General features: G+C 39.6%; 1 protein-coding gene across 1 annotated transcript; it reads right to left on the minus strand.

Moving 5' to 3' along the window:
• Positions 1-896: 896 nt before the first annotated feature.
• On the minus strand, positions 897-11,938 carry LOC126793460 (regulator of nonsense transcripts 1 homolog). The gene is made up of 29 exons (XM_050519994.1): positions 11,297-11,938; positions 9,910-10,161; positions 9,642-9,812; positions 9,382-9,432; positions 9,189-9,281; positions 8,995-9,090; positions 8,853-8,903; positions 8,647-8,765; positions 8,138-8,246; positions 7,795-7,917; positions 7,636-7,707; positions 6,768-6,839; positions 6,618-6,684; positions 6,170-6,312; positions 6,009-6,080; positions 5,792-5,920; positions 5,455-5,610; positions 5,217-5,330; positions 5,040-5,138; positions 4,884-4,961; positions 4,471-4,605; positions 3,992-4,066; positions 3,741-3,858; positions 2,928-3,301; positions 2,770-2,832; positions 2,612-2,683; positions 2,069-2,200; positions 1,848-1,967; positions 897-1,643 (listed from the first exon to the last, which is right to left on the minus strand). Exons 1-29 carry the CDS (start codon positions 11,819-11,821, stop codon positions 1,509-1,511), a joined length of 3,816 nt encoding a protein of 1,271 aa, XP_050375951.1. The 5' UTR covers positions 11,822-11,938; the 3' UTR covers positions 897-1,508.
• Positions 11,939-13,024: the final 1,086 nt, after the last annotated feature.

Raw genomic sequence — 13,024 nt, forward strand, 5'->3', positions numbered from 1 at the left:
TTCAATTCCTGATAAGTTTCATTTTAAGTTAGTAAATGTGCCCTTTAATTTATTTCATTACATATGTATAAAAGTACAAACTTGATGATAAGTGTCAGACATAGTACCCTAACAAACAAAGTCTTGGCTTCCAATCCTAACAAATCCCAGCAGAACCAAGATCTCAGAGAACAATTTTGTCAGCGAATCGGAAACTATCTGTACTTTATATTGTTAGCAATCCAAATCGTTAACAACGCCCTTGTACTCCTTGAGCTCCAGGACGTTTGTGACTCGGCCACCGGTCAAGCACTCACTGGCGCATGCTTTGGCCTCCCTTGGCTTTGGTCCTATCTAATTGGATGAGCAACCACGATCCTATCAAGTTCAATTTTTAAGACACAACGGAACTCGAGCTTAGCGCTGGAGCTGGACTCCCTGGATTGACTGCAGCTCTGCTAGGAGCAAGCCATGTTGTGTTCGGTCAGGGAACCCATGTGGGGATCAGACGAGTCCTCGACTGAAATCGGCCATTTCGACTTGGTTTTGATGTCAGATGTGTTCTACAACGTGCAGGAGATGGTTGGCTTGGCCAAGACGTTGAAACGTGTGCAATAGGACGACAGTTCTGGCAGCAACTGAGCTCAGGTAGAGATGGTGAATTTAATCTGATTCCTTTGCCATCTTCCAAGTCACACAGCCACATGAATAAACCCAAAAAGAAAACCCTTGTGATTGAGACCACATGACATGAGCGGCATTGCTCATTTTGTAGGCTTTCGTATCTTTTCTGGGCAAGGAATAGAACATGACTATATTTTGAAATAATGCCATGCATTCTCCAATTATGTCCAATCATACGAGCAAGTTCTAAACTTCTTACTCACAAATAACCAATACAGTATTTAAATCAAGAAAAGAAAACCATTATCACGCTTTTATATACCACTGGGGTTCAGCGAGCAGTACACGCACTGAATAATACTTGCTAAGCTATCATCATCGTCGTCACATCTATTCAATAATAGTGTAGAGTCTAATTACATGTCACGATCTGAAAGGGCTAGGCGACTTTCCCCAGCATGCTGTACAAAATTGTGGTAAACTGCTTCTGTATGAACAATGGGGTTTTCCCCAGTCAGTTAGATATATAGCCCCGCCGCCGTTTCCAGTTTCCACACCCTTTCACCAAAACCATGCCATGTACTGCTCTCACTCGTCGAACACTTTCTCACCTTTCTTCAGAACAATACAAAACTTCAAGCAGTTAATCGGGGTTATCCTTTTCTTTCTCAGCCCTGGATGTGCTGCTCTTGTTTGCTCAGACCCTTGCTCATTTGCCCCACTTGTATGATGTTATAACCAATACCCATTTAAGCTATTGGTTACGGAGATAAGATAACCACTGATTTCAACCGGCAAATTTCTGCATTTTAGGGTAAAATATATTTGGGCACACAAGAGAGCACAAACCGAGTTGCTGTATGCAAAGATTATAACCCATCAGAGACATTATTCCCTACTGTTTCTTAACCATTGTAGTGACTCTTCTGATTTTGCGAGCTCTGACCCTGCTGGGGCGGCTGCTGTTGTGGAGCCTGCAAGTTCATTGGCTGTGTGTTGTAATGAGTAAAAGGCTGGGAGTACAGAGAATTCATATAGCCCTGCAAATATGTAGAACAACTTCATCAACTTTAAAACTAGGGAGGTCAACGAAGCACCTATCGAAGGTATAACACGCAAAAGAAACATAGAAAGGATGCAATCATTTTTGGCCATTTGCACTATATATTCGCTACACAATGGCCAAATAAGTGAAATAACTATCCATGATAGTTATATATCAAATAGTTTGTATGAAAAAAAACCTGAGACTGAAGCGCATTAGCATTTCCCACTCCATAGTGGTTCTGCGATCCATCATCCTGTGATGGGTCATTGTAGCCGACCTGGGTAAATAGACCCTGTGTACCATGTGCCATGTAGTCCTGAAATATGATCCGCAGTTTAGATTTGCCGAAATGATGGTAAAGACGACAGAAATAGCTAATCTATTCTGGTTTTAACCAACTAATGGAGAACACCAAACCTGAGACATGAAGTCATTCCCTGTACCAAATCGAGAGTACCCCGCTTGAGAATTCTGGTTTATAAAATTCCCTGGAAACCCTCCTTGTGCTCCTTGAGTAACATAATCAACAGCATATCCACTCTGAGAAGCCTGCAGAGAAAGCCAGCAGCATATCGACATAGTAAAATTCAAGGAACATTAAAATTCAGTTTTATAAACGAGTGCATGGATTTTAAGTAAAAAGAGTACAAGATGGATACTCCGAAGTTTAAACATACAATAAAGAATTCATTTCAAACAAGCATAGATTAAACCATCAGAATACCAAGAGAGAATAAAAGTCTATAAAACAGATTAATCTAACATCCTTTAACAAACTGCCTGATATAATATAAATTATAAGCTTCAGCAAAATGCTTTAAAAAATCTAGATACTATATTGCACATAAGTAGAACAAAGGTATGCGTGTATGACAAACAAGAACATCCAGAACTGCAGCTGAACCAACTAAAATAGTCCCTCTACTGATGAACACAGTACACAAATAAAACGAATAATACCTGAGTTGAGAAGTCAGCAACATTATAAGGAACATGTGATCCCTGACTTTTAAAGTCATCACCCAAGAACTCCTGAGGTGAAATTAAGATATGAATATAGCTCCACAATTTTGAACACAGTTCTTAATGGGAACTTGGAAAGTTTGAGAAAAAAAAACCTGAGACATGCCCCCCATGGAAAACCCATCTCGAAATGCTTGGCTTGGCCCTTGACCTGGCATCTGTCCCGAAAAAAAAAATGAAGGAAGACATGAGACTGAGTGCTTGTTGAAAATCCATATATACATTAAGCACTGGACGATAATAGGATACGAACATTATTGACAAATCCAGGTTGAGATAATGGACCACCCACAGATGGCTGACTATTAGGATTTTCCAGAGCAGGAAAGTTGAAGTTAGACCCCAAGTTTCCTGCATTCGGCTGCGTCCCTTGCTGGTGTGGGAGATGACTACCAATTGGAGTACCAGCATTGCCACGTCCGGCCCCAAAACCTCGGCTTCCAGGTTGAGGGACATGAGGAACAGCTCCTACTGGTCCATGCACGGCTCCACGAGTCGGAATAGCATAGGGTTGAGAAAGGGGACCACCATGAAATGGGGCAAGTGGTGCCCTAGGCATTGGATATCCAGCAGGATGTACCCCAGGCTTGTGGGTACCATTTGGCAGACCAGGAGGTAGGTAATTACCTGGATTTGAGAAAAAGGATCCCACAAAACTAATTTAACAGATGGGTAGAACATTTTCCAAGAGTTATTAGAATACAGAGTTCAACATTCCCAACCAAAACCTTACTTTTGAAACATAATTAGTTCGCCACATAAGTAAAATCTCATTTGAAAATAGATGCACATGATTACTGCGCATTCAGTTTTAGATTCTTAGGTTCCCCTGCATTGTGAGTAACGTACTTATGATTTCAGTAATCCAAACAGTTAATCCTACCTAAGGTCTACCCCTATATTCAAGTTTTACTCTGTTTCTTCCTACTGGGAGAAGCAAGCTATAATTTCCATTGGCAGAACTAACACTTGATTCAATTATATTCCAGCATTATAAGACCGTGATCCTAGATTGCAAACATCCAACAATTTGTGAAGGGAGAGAAAGATACTAGAAATAACATACCCCTGCCACGACCGCTTCTTCTATCAGCACCCTGACCGGAAGGGGCGATCGACCCATAACTATCACTTGGAACAACGCCCGGACCACCACCAAAGAACAGACGCCGATCATTGTAGATCTGTGTAAAACAATGGCAACCAAACATATGTGATTTTAATTCCCACAAACAAATTGAAAATCAATTATTCTCTGTTCTATGACTTTTATAACTTCCAAAAACAAAAAATGGTGACTATTGCAAACTAACATACCTTTTTCGGCTTTGGGAATTGAACCATACTCTGCTTCAAGTTATTTAGCGGACCTTCGACCAAGCACTCATGTTCCTAATGATATATAAATCAAACTCAATATATACAATGTTATTAAGGTGTCTCATCAAAGGGAGAAAATCATAAAGGTGATATGTGAACACAACGTTCAGGATAAACAATCATGATGACGGTAAGTATCAACCATTAACCATCAACAATCAAAGCTCGTGTCTGCCAGTTTATAAGTGATCCTATTTTAATTTTCTTATTCCCTTTACAATAAGAGAGTATATTTGTATTACGAAACTAAAAATGGACAGAGAAAAAGGTGTATCACTGGTACATAATCTTTAGCCTTGAACAAAAAATATATATTTAGAATTGGTAACTACTTTTCAATCATCTGGCAGTTAAAGTTAAAAAACAAACAGGTGAACACAACCACCACTGCATCATTCTTAGAGATCAGATGATACCTTGTAGTGTGTCAACAAGCTATTCCACAAGGGCTGCTTACTTAAAACTTTAGGGTTCCCCAGAATAACAATACCATATCGAGCACGTGTCAGGGCGACATTGAGCCTCCGAGGGTCGTTAAGGAATCCAATTCCCTGAAAAAAGTGGTGCATTAGCCAGATATATTGAATACCATCTTTTGATGAAAACTAAATCTGCACACATTGAAGAGCAAAAATTGCAAACGTGACAAGAGCTAATTGTGCAAACTTAGGTAGTGTGTTAAAGGATTTTCCAGAATAAATATGACAAAAAATTGAGGCATTGCAGAATACACATTACACAAAATAAGTATTTGGGCTACAGCAAAGAAAGAAATTTTCCACAAAAATAAAATGAATTTGCACATACAACTGCTGCCATCCCCACTCACCTGATGCTCATTACTCCTCACACATGAAAGGATGATATAATCTTTTTCTCTTCCTTGAAATGAATCTACACTTGCAACCTGTAGCAACAATAAAAATGAAAAACTTTGACAAATATGAACCAGAAAGTCATGTATCTGATGAATCAAAGATATTACCTCTATTTCCTTATAGAGTTGCTGTCTAAGAGCACCATTCCTAGACATATAATTCACAATATATGCTCGTTGGCCCTCGTATGGTGTTATCACCCCAATCTGTGAAACAATTATATTATCAAGTATATATACATGAAAGGCAGTGTAAAAGCTAAATGCCATTAAATGTCATGGTACCTGACTAGGGACAACGCCACTCCTTAAGAATGTTGTGACAATCTTTTCAACATTAGCAGCTTCAGTTCTGTTCAGATAAGATGTCCCACTAGCACTTATCTCCTCTTGACCCATCTGTAACACCACAACGTATGAACCCAAAACATTTTAGAAAAACAAACAAAAAACAAAAGAAGCCAGCAAACGGCACATTTCTAAACAATGAACTTTTCAAATATTGAGTTGGCTCCTAGTGTACCTGAACATAAAAGAACATTGGACGATTGGGAACTGGCCATGGAAAATCAATTCCCGTTGATTGCCTTTCATTGATGGTGACGCCATTTTGGAGTGTACCCTCATAGAAGCTATTGGAGGGAAATTCTGACAAAGCTGGATGCATTCTGTATTGAACCTAGTTTGAAATGCAAAAGATAACACATCAGTACTGCAGCATATACATACTTGTACTCACAATAACATCAGTTCAGGCCCAACTGCTACCTCTAAAAACACAAATTTCATAATTCTCCATAAATCAGACCAGCCACACTGTGTTACATCCATGCAGAGATTGAATAAGTTTGACCAATTACCTGCAACCTAATTGGTTTCACACCGAGTAAAACAAGGCGTTCAAAAAGAGACTGGGCAAGCCCAGCACGAGCTGCTTTCTTGCACATAATGACTGGACCAAGCTGGCAGTGATCACCAACCAAAACAACCTGGAATAGAATCTCACATTAAACTGCAAACCATAATTCCATAAGAGTTAAGAACGATGTAAAAGCAAGTGATTTGATCTCAAGATACCTGCTTTGCCCCGAGTACCAAAGGAATGAGGCATTCAGGCTCGGTTGCCTGAGTTGACTCATCAATAAGTACCTAAATGGAAAAGGAAGAAAATGTTTAAAACACATTTAAGTTGTGACTGACACTGACAGTAGAACTGGCTAAGTAAGATGTATTTTAACCTGACGGAACCGAAAATTCACCAATCGGGGATCTCCAGCACCAACACATGTGCAACAAATGACATCAGCACTCTGAGAAATCTCTCTCTCAGTTGCCCGCTTCAGCGCTTTGTACTTTTTCTCATCACTACTTGACAATTCACCTACAAGGATTTGCATTAATAGAAGATACATCTAAAGTTTATGAGCAATGTGGGGAAAATTATATAAAAAAATTCAAACAAGTTTGAACTAATTCCTCAGAGTTCAGTATAAGATTAGACAAGTACCAAAATAATGGCAAGGATGATTCATGCATGTTCTCTTTAGTACTATTATTGTGGTACAAAAGCCCCAGGTTCAAAAGGTAATATTACTTGAGAAGATTATTAGCAATATTAATAAAGAAATGAACATTCTATTTGAGAGAGAGAGAGAGAGAGAGAGAGAGAGAGAGATAGGCAGACACCTTGCTCATCCTTCAATTGCTGTAACTTGTGAAGTTCACTCTTTTCTGATGTGTCAAGATGACGAACCTGTTATCAGTAAGCACCAGGTTTAAACATGATAATAATTTGTAACAAAAATGTGAAAGATTAGCTAACAAATATGAACGAACCTGATAGTGAAGGGTTAAATGCTCAACCGGAGAGCTGACAGCCTCCCTTGATTTTGCGCACTGTCTAACAACCTAATAGCCCAACAGAAAGAGAATAGTTAGAAGACATCGAAGAAAAAATCTATACAAATATACGAGTGAAAAGCAATACCTTGTCAACAAACCAATATGTAACATGCTAGCACTAATAAACCAACTATTACACTACAAACTCTTTAACCAAACGATCTGCGACACAAATTATTGAATTTCATATTGAAGATAAGCTGAACGAACATACAGCTATTCAGTTCAATCGAGATTCAATTGATTCAACATACAGAGTAGTATGAGTGAGCCAAAATAGCTAATTTATATTTTTTAGTCACACCGCATCCATCGTATGATAGTGAAAATTTATGACCCTCCTCCACAGTGTTAGTACGAAAATCACTCTAAGTTGGTTGCTTTTCTCAGTACGAAAAACGTTCTGATTGTCTCCAGTATCAACAGAGAAGTTGGGTACCCATTTTACAGAAGTTCTGTCTTTTAATTTTCTGGGGTTACTAGAAGCCCACTGCCTAAGAAAGATAGATCTGGGGAGAAAACCGTGGAACATTTACAGACATCATCATAGAAGCGGTGGGGGGGGGGGGGGATAAGAAGACAATATTCCGGGAACATTAGTCATTGTTCCATGCTCATATTTGATGTTCTTGGCACCTGGAAGTATTACATTTTCCCTTGTCACTTTGTTAAACCCAATTTATGTGAAGCCACCAAAATCAAGTAAACGTACCAGAAAGAGTAAAGAAAATACAATACATGATATATAACCAAACAAAGACCACAGGGTGATATGATTGTAGGCAAAGCACTGATTCTTTACCTTCAGCCCAGTTGCACTTATTTTTTCAGCTAGTTGGTCCACAGCCACATTACTAGGAGCGCAAACCAAAACCTGGACACAGATGACAATTCAGCGTGCGAGAGAGAGGAGGGGGAGGAGGGAGGGAGGGGGTGAAGCAAATAATCCTGGTGATTCTACCTGTCCCTGGCCTTGTTTAGCCATGTGATACACAATTGCTGCAGAAGTGACAGTTTTTCCTGTGCCAGGTGGACCTTGAATCAAACTTATAGGCTTCTGAAGGACACTTTTCACAGCAAAAACCTGTCCATAGAGCGATATAAGGCACTCAGACAAATCCTTACAAGAAAGAACTTCAGAAGGGACCATGAAACAATAGGAAATAAGATGCCTTCAGAAGTAGAGGATAAAAAATTCAAACAACCATGTCACGCATGAATACAAACCCAGTGCGGACAGTAGAGAAAACAAGAATCTTTGTCAAACAAGCATAATACAATACTTAATTTATCAATAGATCAACCTGAGATGCATTGAGCTCTGGCAGACCAGGTGCACCAAAACGACGAGGCAATGTATTACGGACCATTTGGACCTCTACTTCATGGCCTAATAGATGATGGTAAATATACCTGGAAAAAATACAAAAGAGCATTAACTTTGAGATGCATAAAAGTCCTAGACATACAATCAGGCTGTAAGATCACTATAAACTAATCAAGATTCAAATTTTTTTATACATATGGTCAGATCAGGTTAGCTAAGCTCGTGCAAAGATACATTCACAAGATTCAAGCTAATCTGATCTCAAGACCTTAGGCTTTACATTTCCAAACAACACCAAGCAATAGATTATGAACACCAGTATCAAAATAAAGTAGCTGACAAAACCAATTCAATAAGTGAACGATTGTTTGTTCAACCATATGACTGATATTTGAATCTGATCACGATTATAGCAACAGTAGTGTTTCTAGAATGTTATCCATGTGAAGATTATGCAGATACAGATGAAAGTCACAAAGCACTTACCCACTAACACTTGTCTCATCAACTGCAAAAGCTTTCATCGCTCCTTGCATACGATCAAAACTTGTACTCTTCCATACGAAATCAACACTGAAGCCATGATTCACATCAGCTGGAACTCCCTGCACACAACACTAACAGTTAACACAAAGAACAACAACCACTTTCACCAAAAATGAGGAATTTAGCTACAGCAAAACCAATATTACCTGACTAACACGAAGTTCGAGTGCAACCTCTTCTTGTGCAGTTAACTTGATCTAGAAATATGAGAAATTACAGCTTTGAGCCAAAGAAAAATGTGTGTAAGTACATACAAACATATATTGTTACAGGCAGGAAAAGACATACGACATGTCCCACAGACTGCCAAGCTGGATGAGCTGCATCCCCAGAATAACGAAGTCGCAGCTCGTCACCTGGTACAAGACGCAACTCATTGTCCTCCTGCAGCACAACACAACAGGTAAGATAAGAATGAACATAAAAATGTGTGGAATACGACAATACTAAAGTCAAACTAAGATAAACTCAAAAAAAATCACCTTTGGAAAAACAAAATAAGCGACACGCTTCTTGTTAAGACCAATATCCCACCTAATGGTGAGATTGTCCTTGCTTTGAGATTCTTTCATCATCTGCGACATAATTAAGAACAAGCCGCTTAGACAAATGCTTGTACTCAACAAAGATAACATAAGGACTATAAAAAGGGGAGGTTGAAGATAGTACACATACCTTGTCATAGTCAGCTTCAAGCTTAATAAGAGGTGCAAACACATTTTGATACTGCATCACAATTAAAATAAAAAACCCATTAACGAATCTATATGCAAATGCAGATCTTCACTGTTATTTTATATATCAACCACATAATACCTCTACTTCCAAAAAGGAATTTCAAATTTTCATTACTATCAAATTACAACACACAGATGAGGATATAGACCTTTCCAGGTTTGAGCAAGCCAGTAAGAATCACAGAAAAGCAAAATTACCTGGTATGCATCTTCATACTTTACGGCCACAGGTTGGGGTTCATCATCCACACCAGGTTTCTCAAGATCTTCTAGGGAAGCATCAGGATTCGACTTCCAGAGTTCTTCTACCTTGTTTATTTGTTGAGCACTAATCTGGCGTGCCCTCAGCTGCTCCTGTTCAGAGGGGACCTGCAAAACACAAAGAATTAGATAACTGAACTTGAAACTATAGGTTTCCTCAAGGAAAAGACTATGAAGTTCGACAAAAGAGATAGAAGCACCAAACCTTTACAAGCCATTGCAAGAAACACCTATCATCAATCAGGGGACACCACTGACTGAGATCCCAGTTCATATCCTTCAATGCATTAACACTTAAGCAGGGTTCCCTACAAAGAAGAACGACAACACTCTCTGTCTTGGCTGAAATAAATCCAAGAAGGAATACATTGCGGCATCCACAGTTGTAGCACTCGAGGATTGTTTCTCCTAGAGGGCTATCTTTATGAAGACAGACTTCCTTGTGTTTTGCACGAACCTGCAGAACCCAAGATAACCGTTAAGATTTTAAGGGTCCCAGGGCGTATTGACTCTCCTAGAAAGAGTAATAACAAATATCTAGTAGTAGCAAATAGCATCTTGAGGCGTATTTTCCAACTCAGTATTTAAGCAACATTAAGTGTGACCCCACAAGTGGCAAACAATTAAAAAAATTACCATATATAATATAAGCCTACAATAGATGCTCTTGCACATTGATGTGTAGTCGCAATAAGAAACCGTAACAACAAAGGCACAGTAAGACAGAAAGCGCAAGAAGGCTATAACAGAGCGAACACAAATATTCCAAAAAAAACTGCAACAAGAAGACATTAATTCACATGAACTCAAACATACACAGTAAATTTCAATCATTATTTTTACTCAAACTCCAACCTCAAATTATAACTCCCATATTACAGCTGATGAATCGAAAGTAGCAAAAATTATTTACAACTCAATTCCCAACTAAAAAATAACAATTTTACAAAAGTTTCAGTCTACAACTACCATGATCAACGGCATAATTGAACCAAAAATCAGGTTGCTTATAAGTTATAACAAAAGGAACACATGCTCGTTCACAACATTTGTATGCAAGTGGTCTCAAATACTACCAACACAAATTTGAAGAGCATGTACTCGACAGCTTTCAATTTCCCTGTTCGTCAATAGAACTTCACCAATAAAGAGTAGCATGAGTCCAAATGTCTTTTATTATCTACAAAACTACATAGAAACATGTAACAATCACATGGTCTGTTATACTACTCTACCTACATTCTTCCTAAAGAACAAAATCAGGCCAAACCACTGAAACTCGAGCTCAACAAACAGAAAAGCATCTAATCTAAATCAGAAAGCGACTGTGATTTAGGTTTTTCCTACAAAACTAAGCTGGATACTTGTAATCTATTGTAGTATTCAACCTAGACAATTGCATTGACTTCAATAGTAATTGAGCTCTTAAATACAATGCTGATTTTTCCCTCTAAATCCCTCCAACTACTACATTTCCTACTAATCACTCCTATTTTACATTTCTTGAATAAATTCCACCTAAGAACAATCGAAAAATGATGACGTAATCGAAATTCCAAAAGGTAAACAACACAATGAAGCCAGAAACTGACCAGGTGATTGACAATATGAGAACCGGAGGTGTTCCCTCTGGAATTACAAAACCATTTCCGGCACGACGGCACATTACACCTCACAACACACGCCGGATTTGACACGCCGCAGTACCGGCACGCATGCTCAGTGAAATCCCCCTTGCCAAACTCATAGCTATCATCATCTCCAGTGTCCTCAAAGTTGAGCACACTCATCCCAGACGCTAGGGCGTCCACCACCTGATTACTACTACTATTATTCCCGCCGCTACTGCCGGAGCCACCGGCCCTGGACTTGGTGGCGCTCCCCGGAGCAGCCGAGACCGGCGACGCATCGGAGTGGTGGTCGGAGCTTCCTCCTCCGCCGCGGTCGGATAGGGAGTCGGAGGGGGTGGGCCAGGCGACAGGGGAGCGAATCGGGTCGCGGAACTCGGGGTAGTCGAAGTCCTCGCCCTGGGTGTTGAATTCGAGGAAGGTGTAGGCGTCGGTGGCGGTGTCCGGCTGGGACGCCGTGTCGAAGAGATTGTTCGGCTGTGATTCCATGGCGGATGTATTGATTGCGCGAGTGATTGGAAACCCTAAGATTTTGAGAGGTTAGGGTTAGGGTTAGGGGTTGGTGAGGGGAATTGAATGAGGGGAAGAGGGAGAAGCGAGAGTGAGTCGAGACGTCATGGAGAAATGAAGAAGGGAGAGAGTGCGTGAAACTGCTTTGGAACGCGCGTCACGCTCCGCTGTGATTGGACTGTGGGGTTAGTACTAGGGAGTGGGGGGCTTTCGTGGGCACGTGAGAAAGTGTAACAAATGTCAACTTTTTTTATTTGGGTGAAGCGCGTTCAAGTGAATTTTTACCCTTCTGATTAATCAAGGGTGTTAAGGAGTAATTCGTCACGGCCCCGGACCACAAAGTAATTCGTCACGGCCCCGGACAGCTTTGTGGTGCAACTTCTTAATTGAGTGAAGGCAACGGTAACACATATGAGTGCTAAGACGCGAGTAATGTAACCCTGAAATTTTTTACTTTTAATTTTTATTCATGGTCCTATATATCCAGCACCCGATGCTAGTATAATGGATTTAAAAATACAAAAACTTGTGACGGAAATTCTGTTGATAGATGTTTGCACAAACGTACACCTCTCACTCTTTTATGTTATTCAACGATGTGACATTTTAGGCTGCCTCTTATGTCACAGCATTATACTCCCAACTTGATATGCTACTTAGATGTATGTGGAAGTGAAGGAACACACATTCAAGTGCTTAGACATGCTATACTGTGCTTTTGATCCTCACCCCACCTCTCAATCTGCAATTCAAGAAAATGTAAGAACCTGTATATCAGTATATGCAACATCATTCTCCAAAAGGAAACCATAAACAAGATGTGATTATATACAAAAATGATCCACTAGCTAGGCCTATATATGTGGTAGTGTTGTGGTGATTATTTACCCACTCCAACGGGCACAACATCTTATAATTTTCCTTGAACTTCACACATTGAGGTGCGCCGCTTTCACCTTTGTCCTTGACACACCAGAGTTAAACATGCGTGCATACACCGAGTTGAAAAAAAGATTACATGTATAGTCATCAACAAAACTATATATAATTGACAAAACATTATATAACGAAAATGTTTAGAGGATGAATGTGGTATATCTAAAGATTAAAAATTCATGACATAATTGCCAATTTGCTACCTAAGCTTTTACCTTAGTGTCAAATTGCTATCATAACTTTAAA

Source organism: Argentina anserina, chromosome 5 (assembly GCF_933775445.1).
Source record: "Argentina anserina chromosome 5, drPotAnse1.1, whole genome shotgun sequence".
NCBI lineage: Eukaryota > Viridiplantae > Streptophyta > Magnoliopsida > Rosales > Rosaceae > Argentina > Argentina anserina.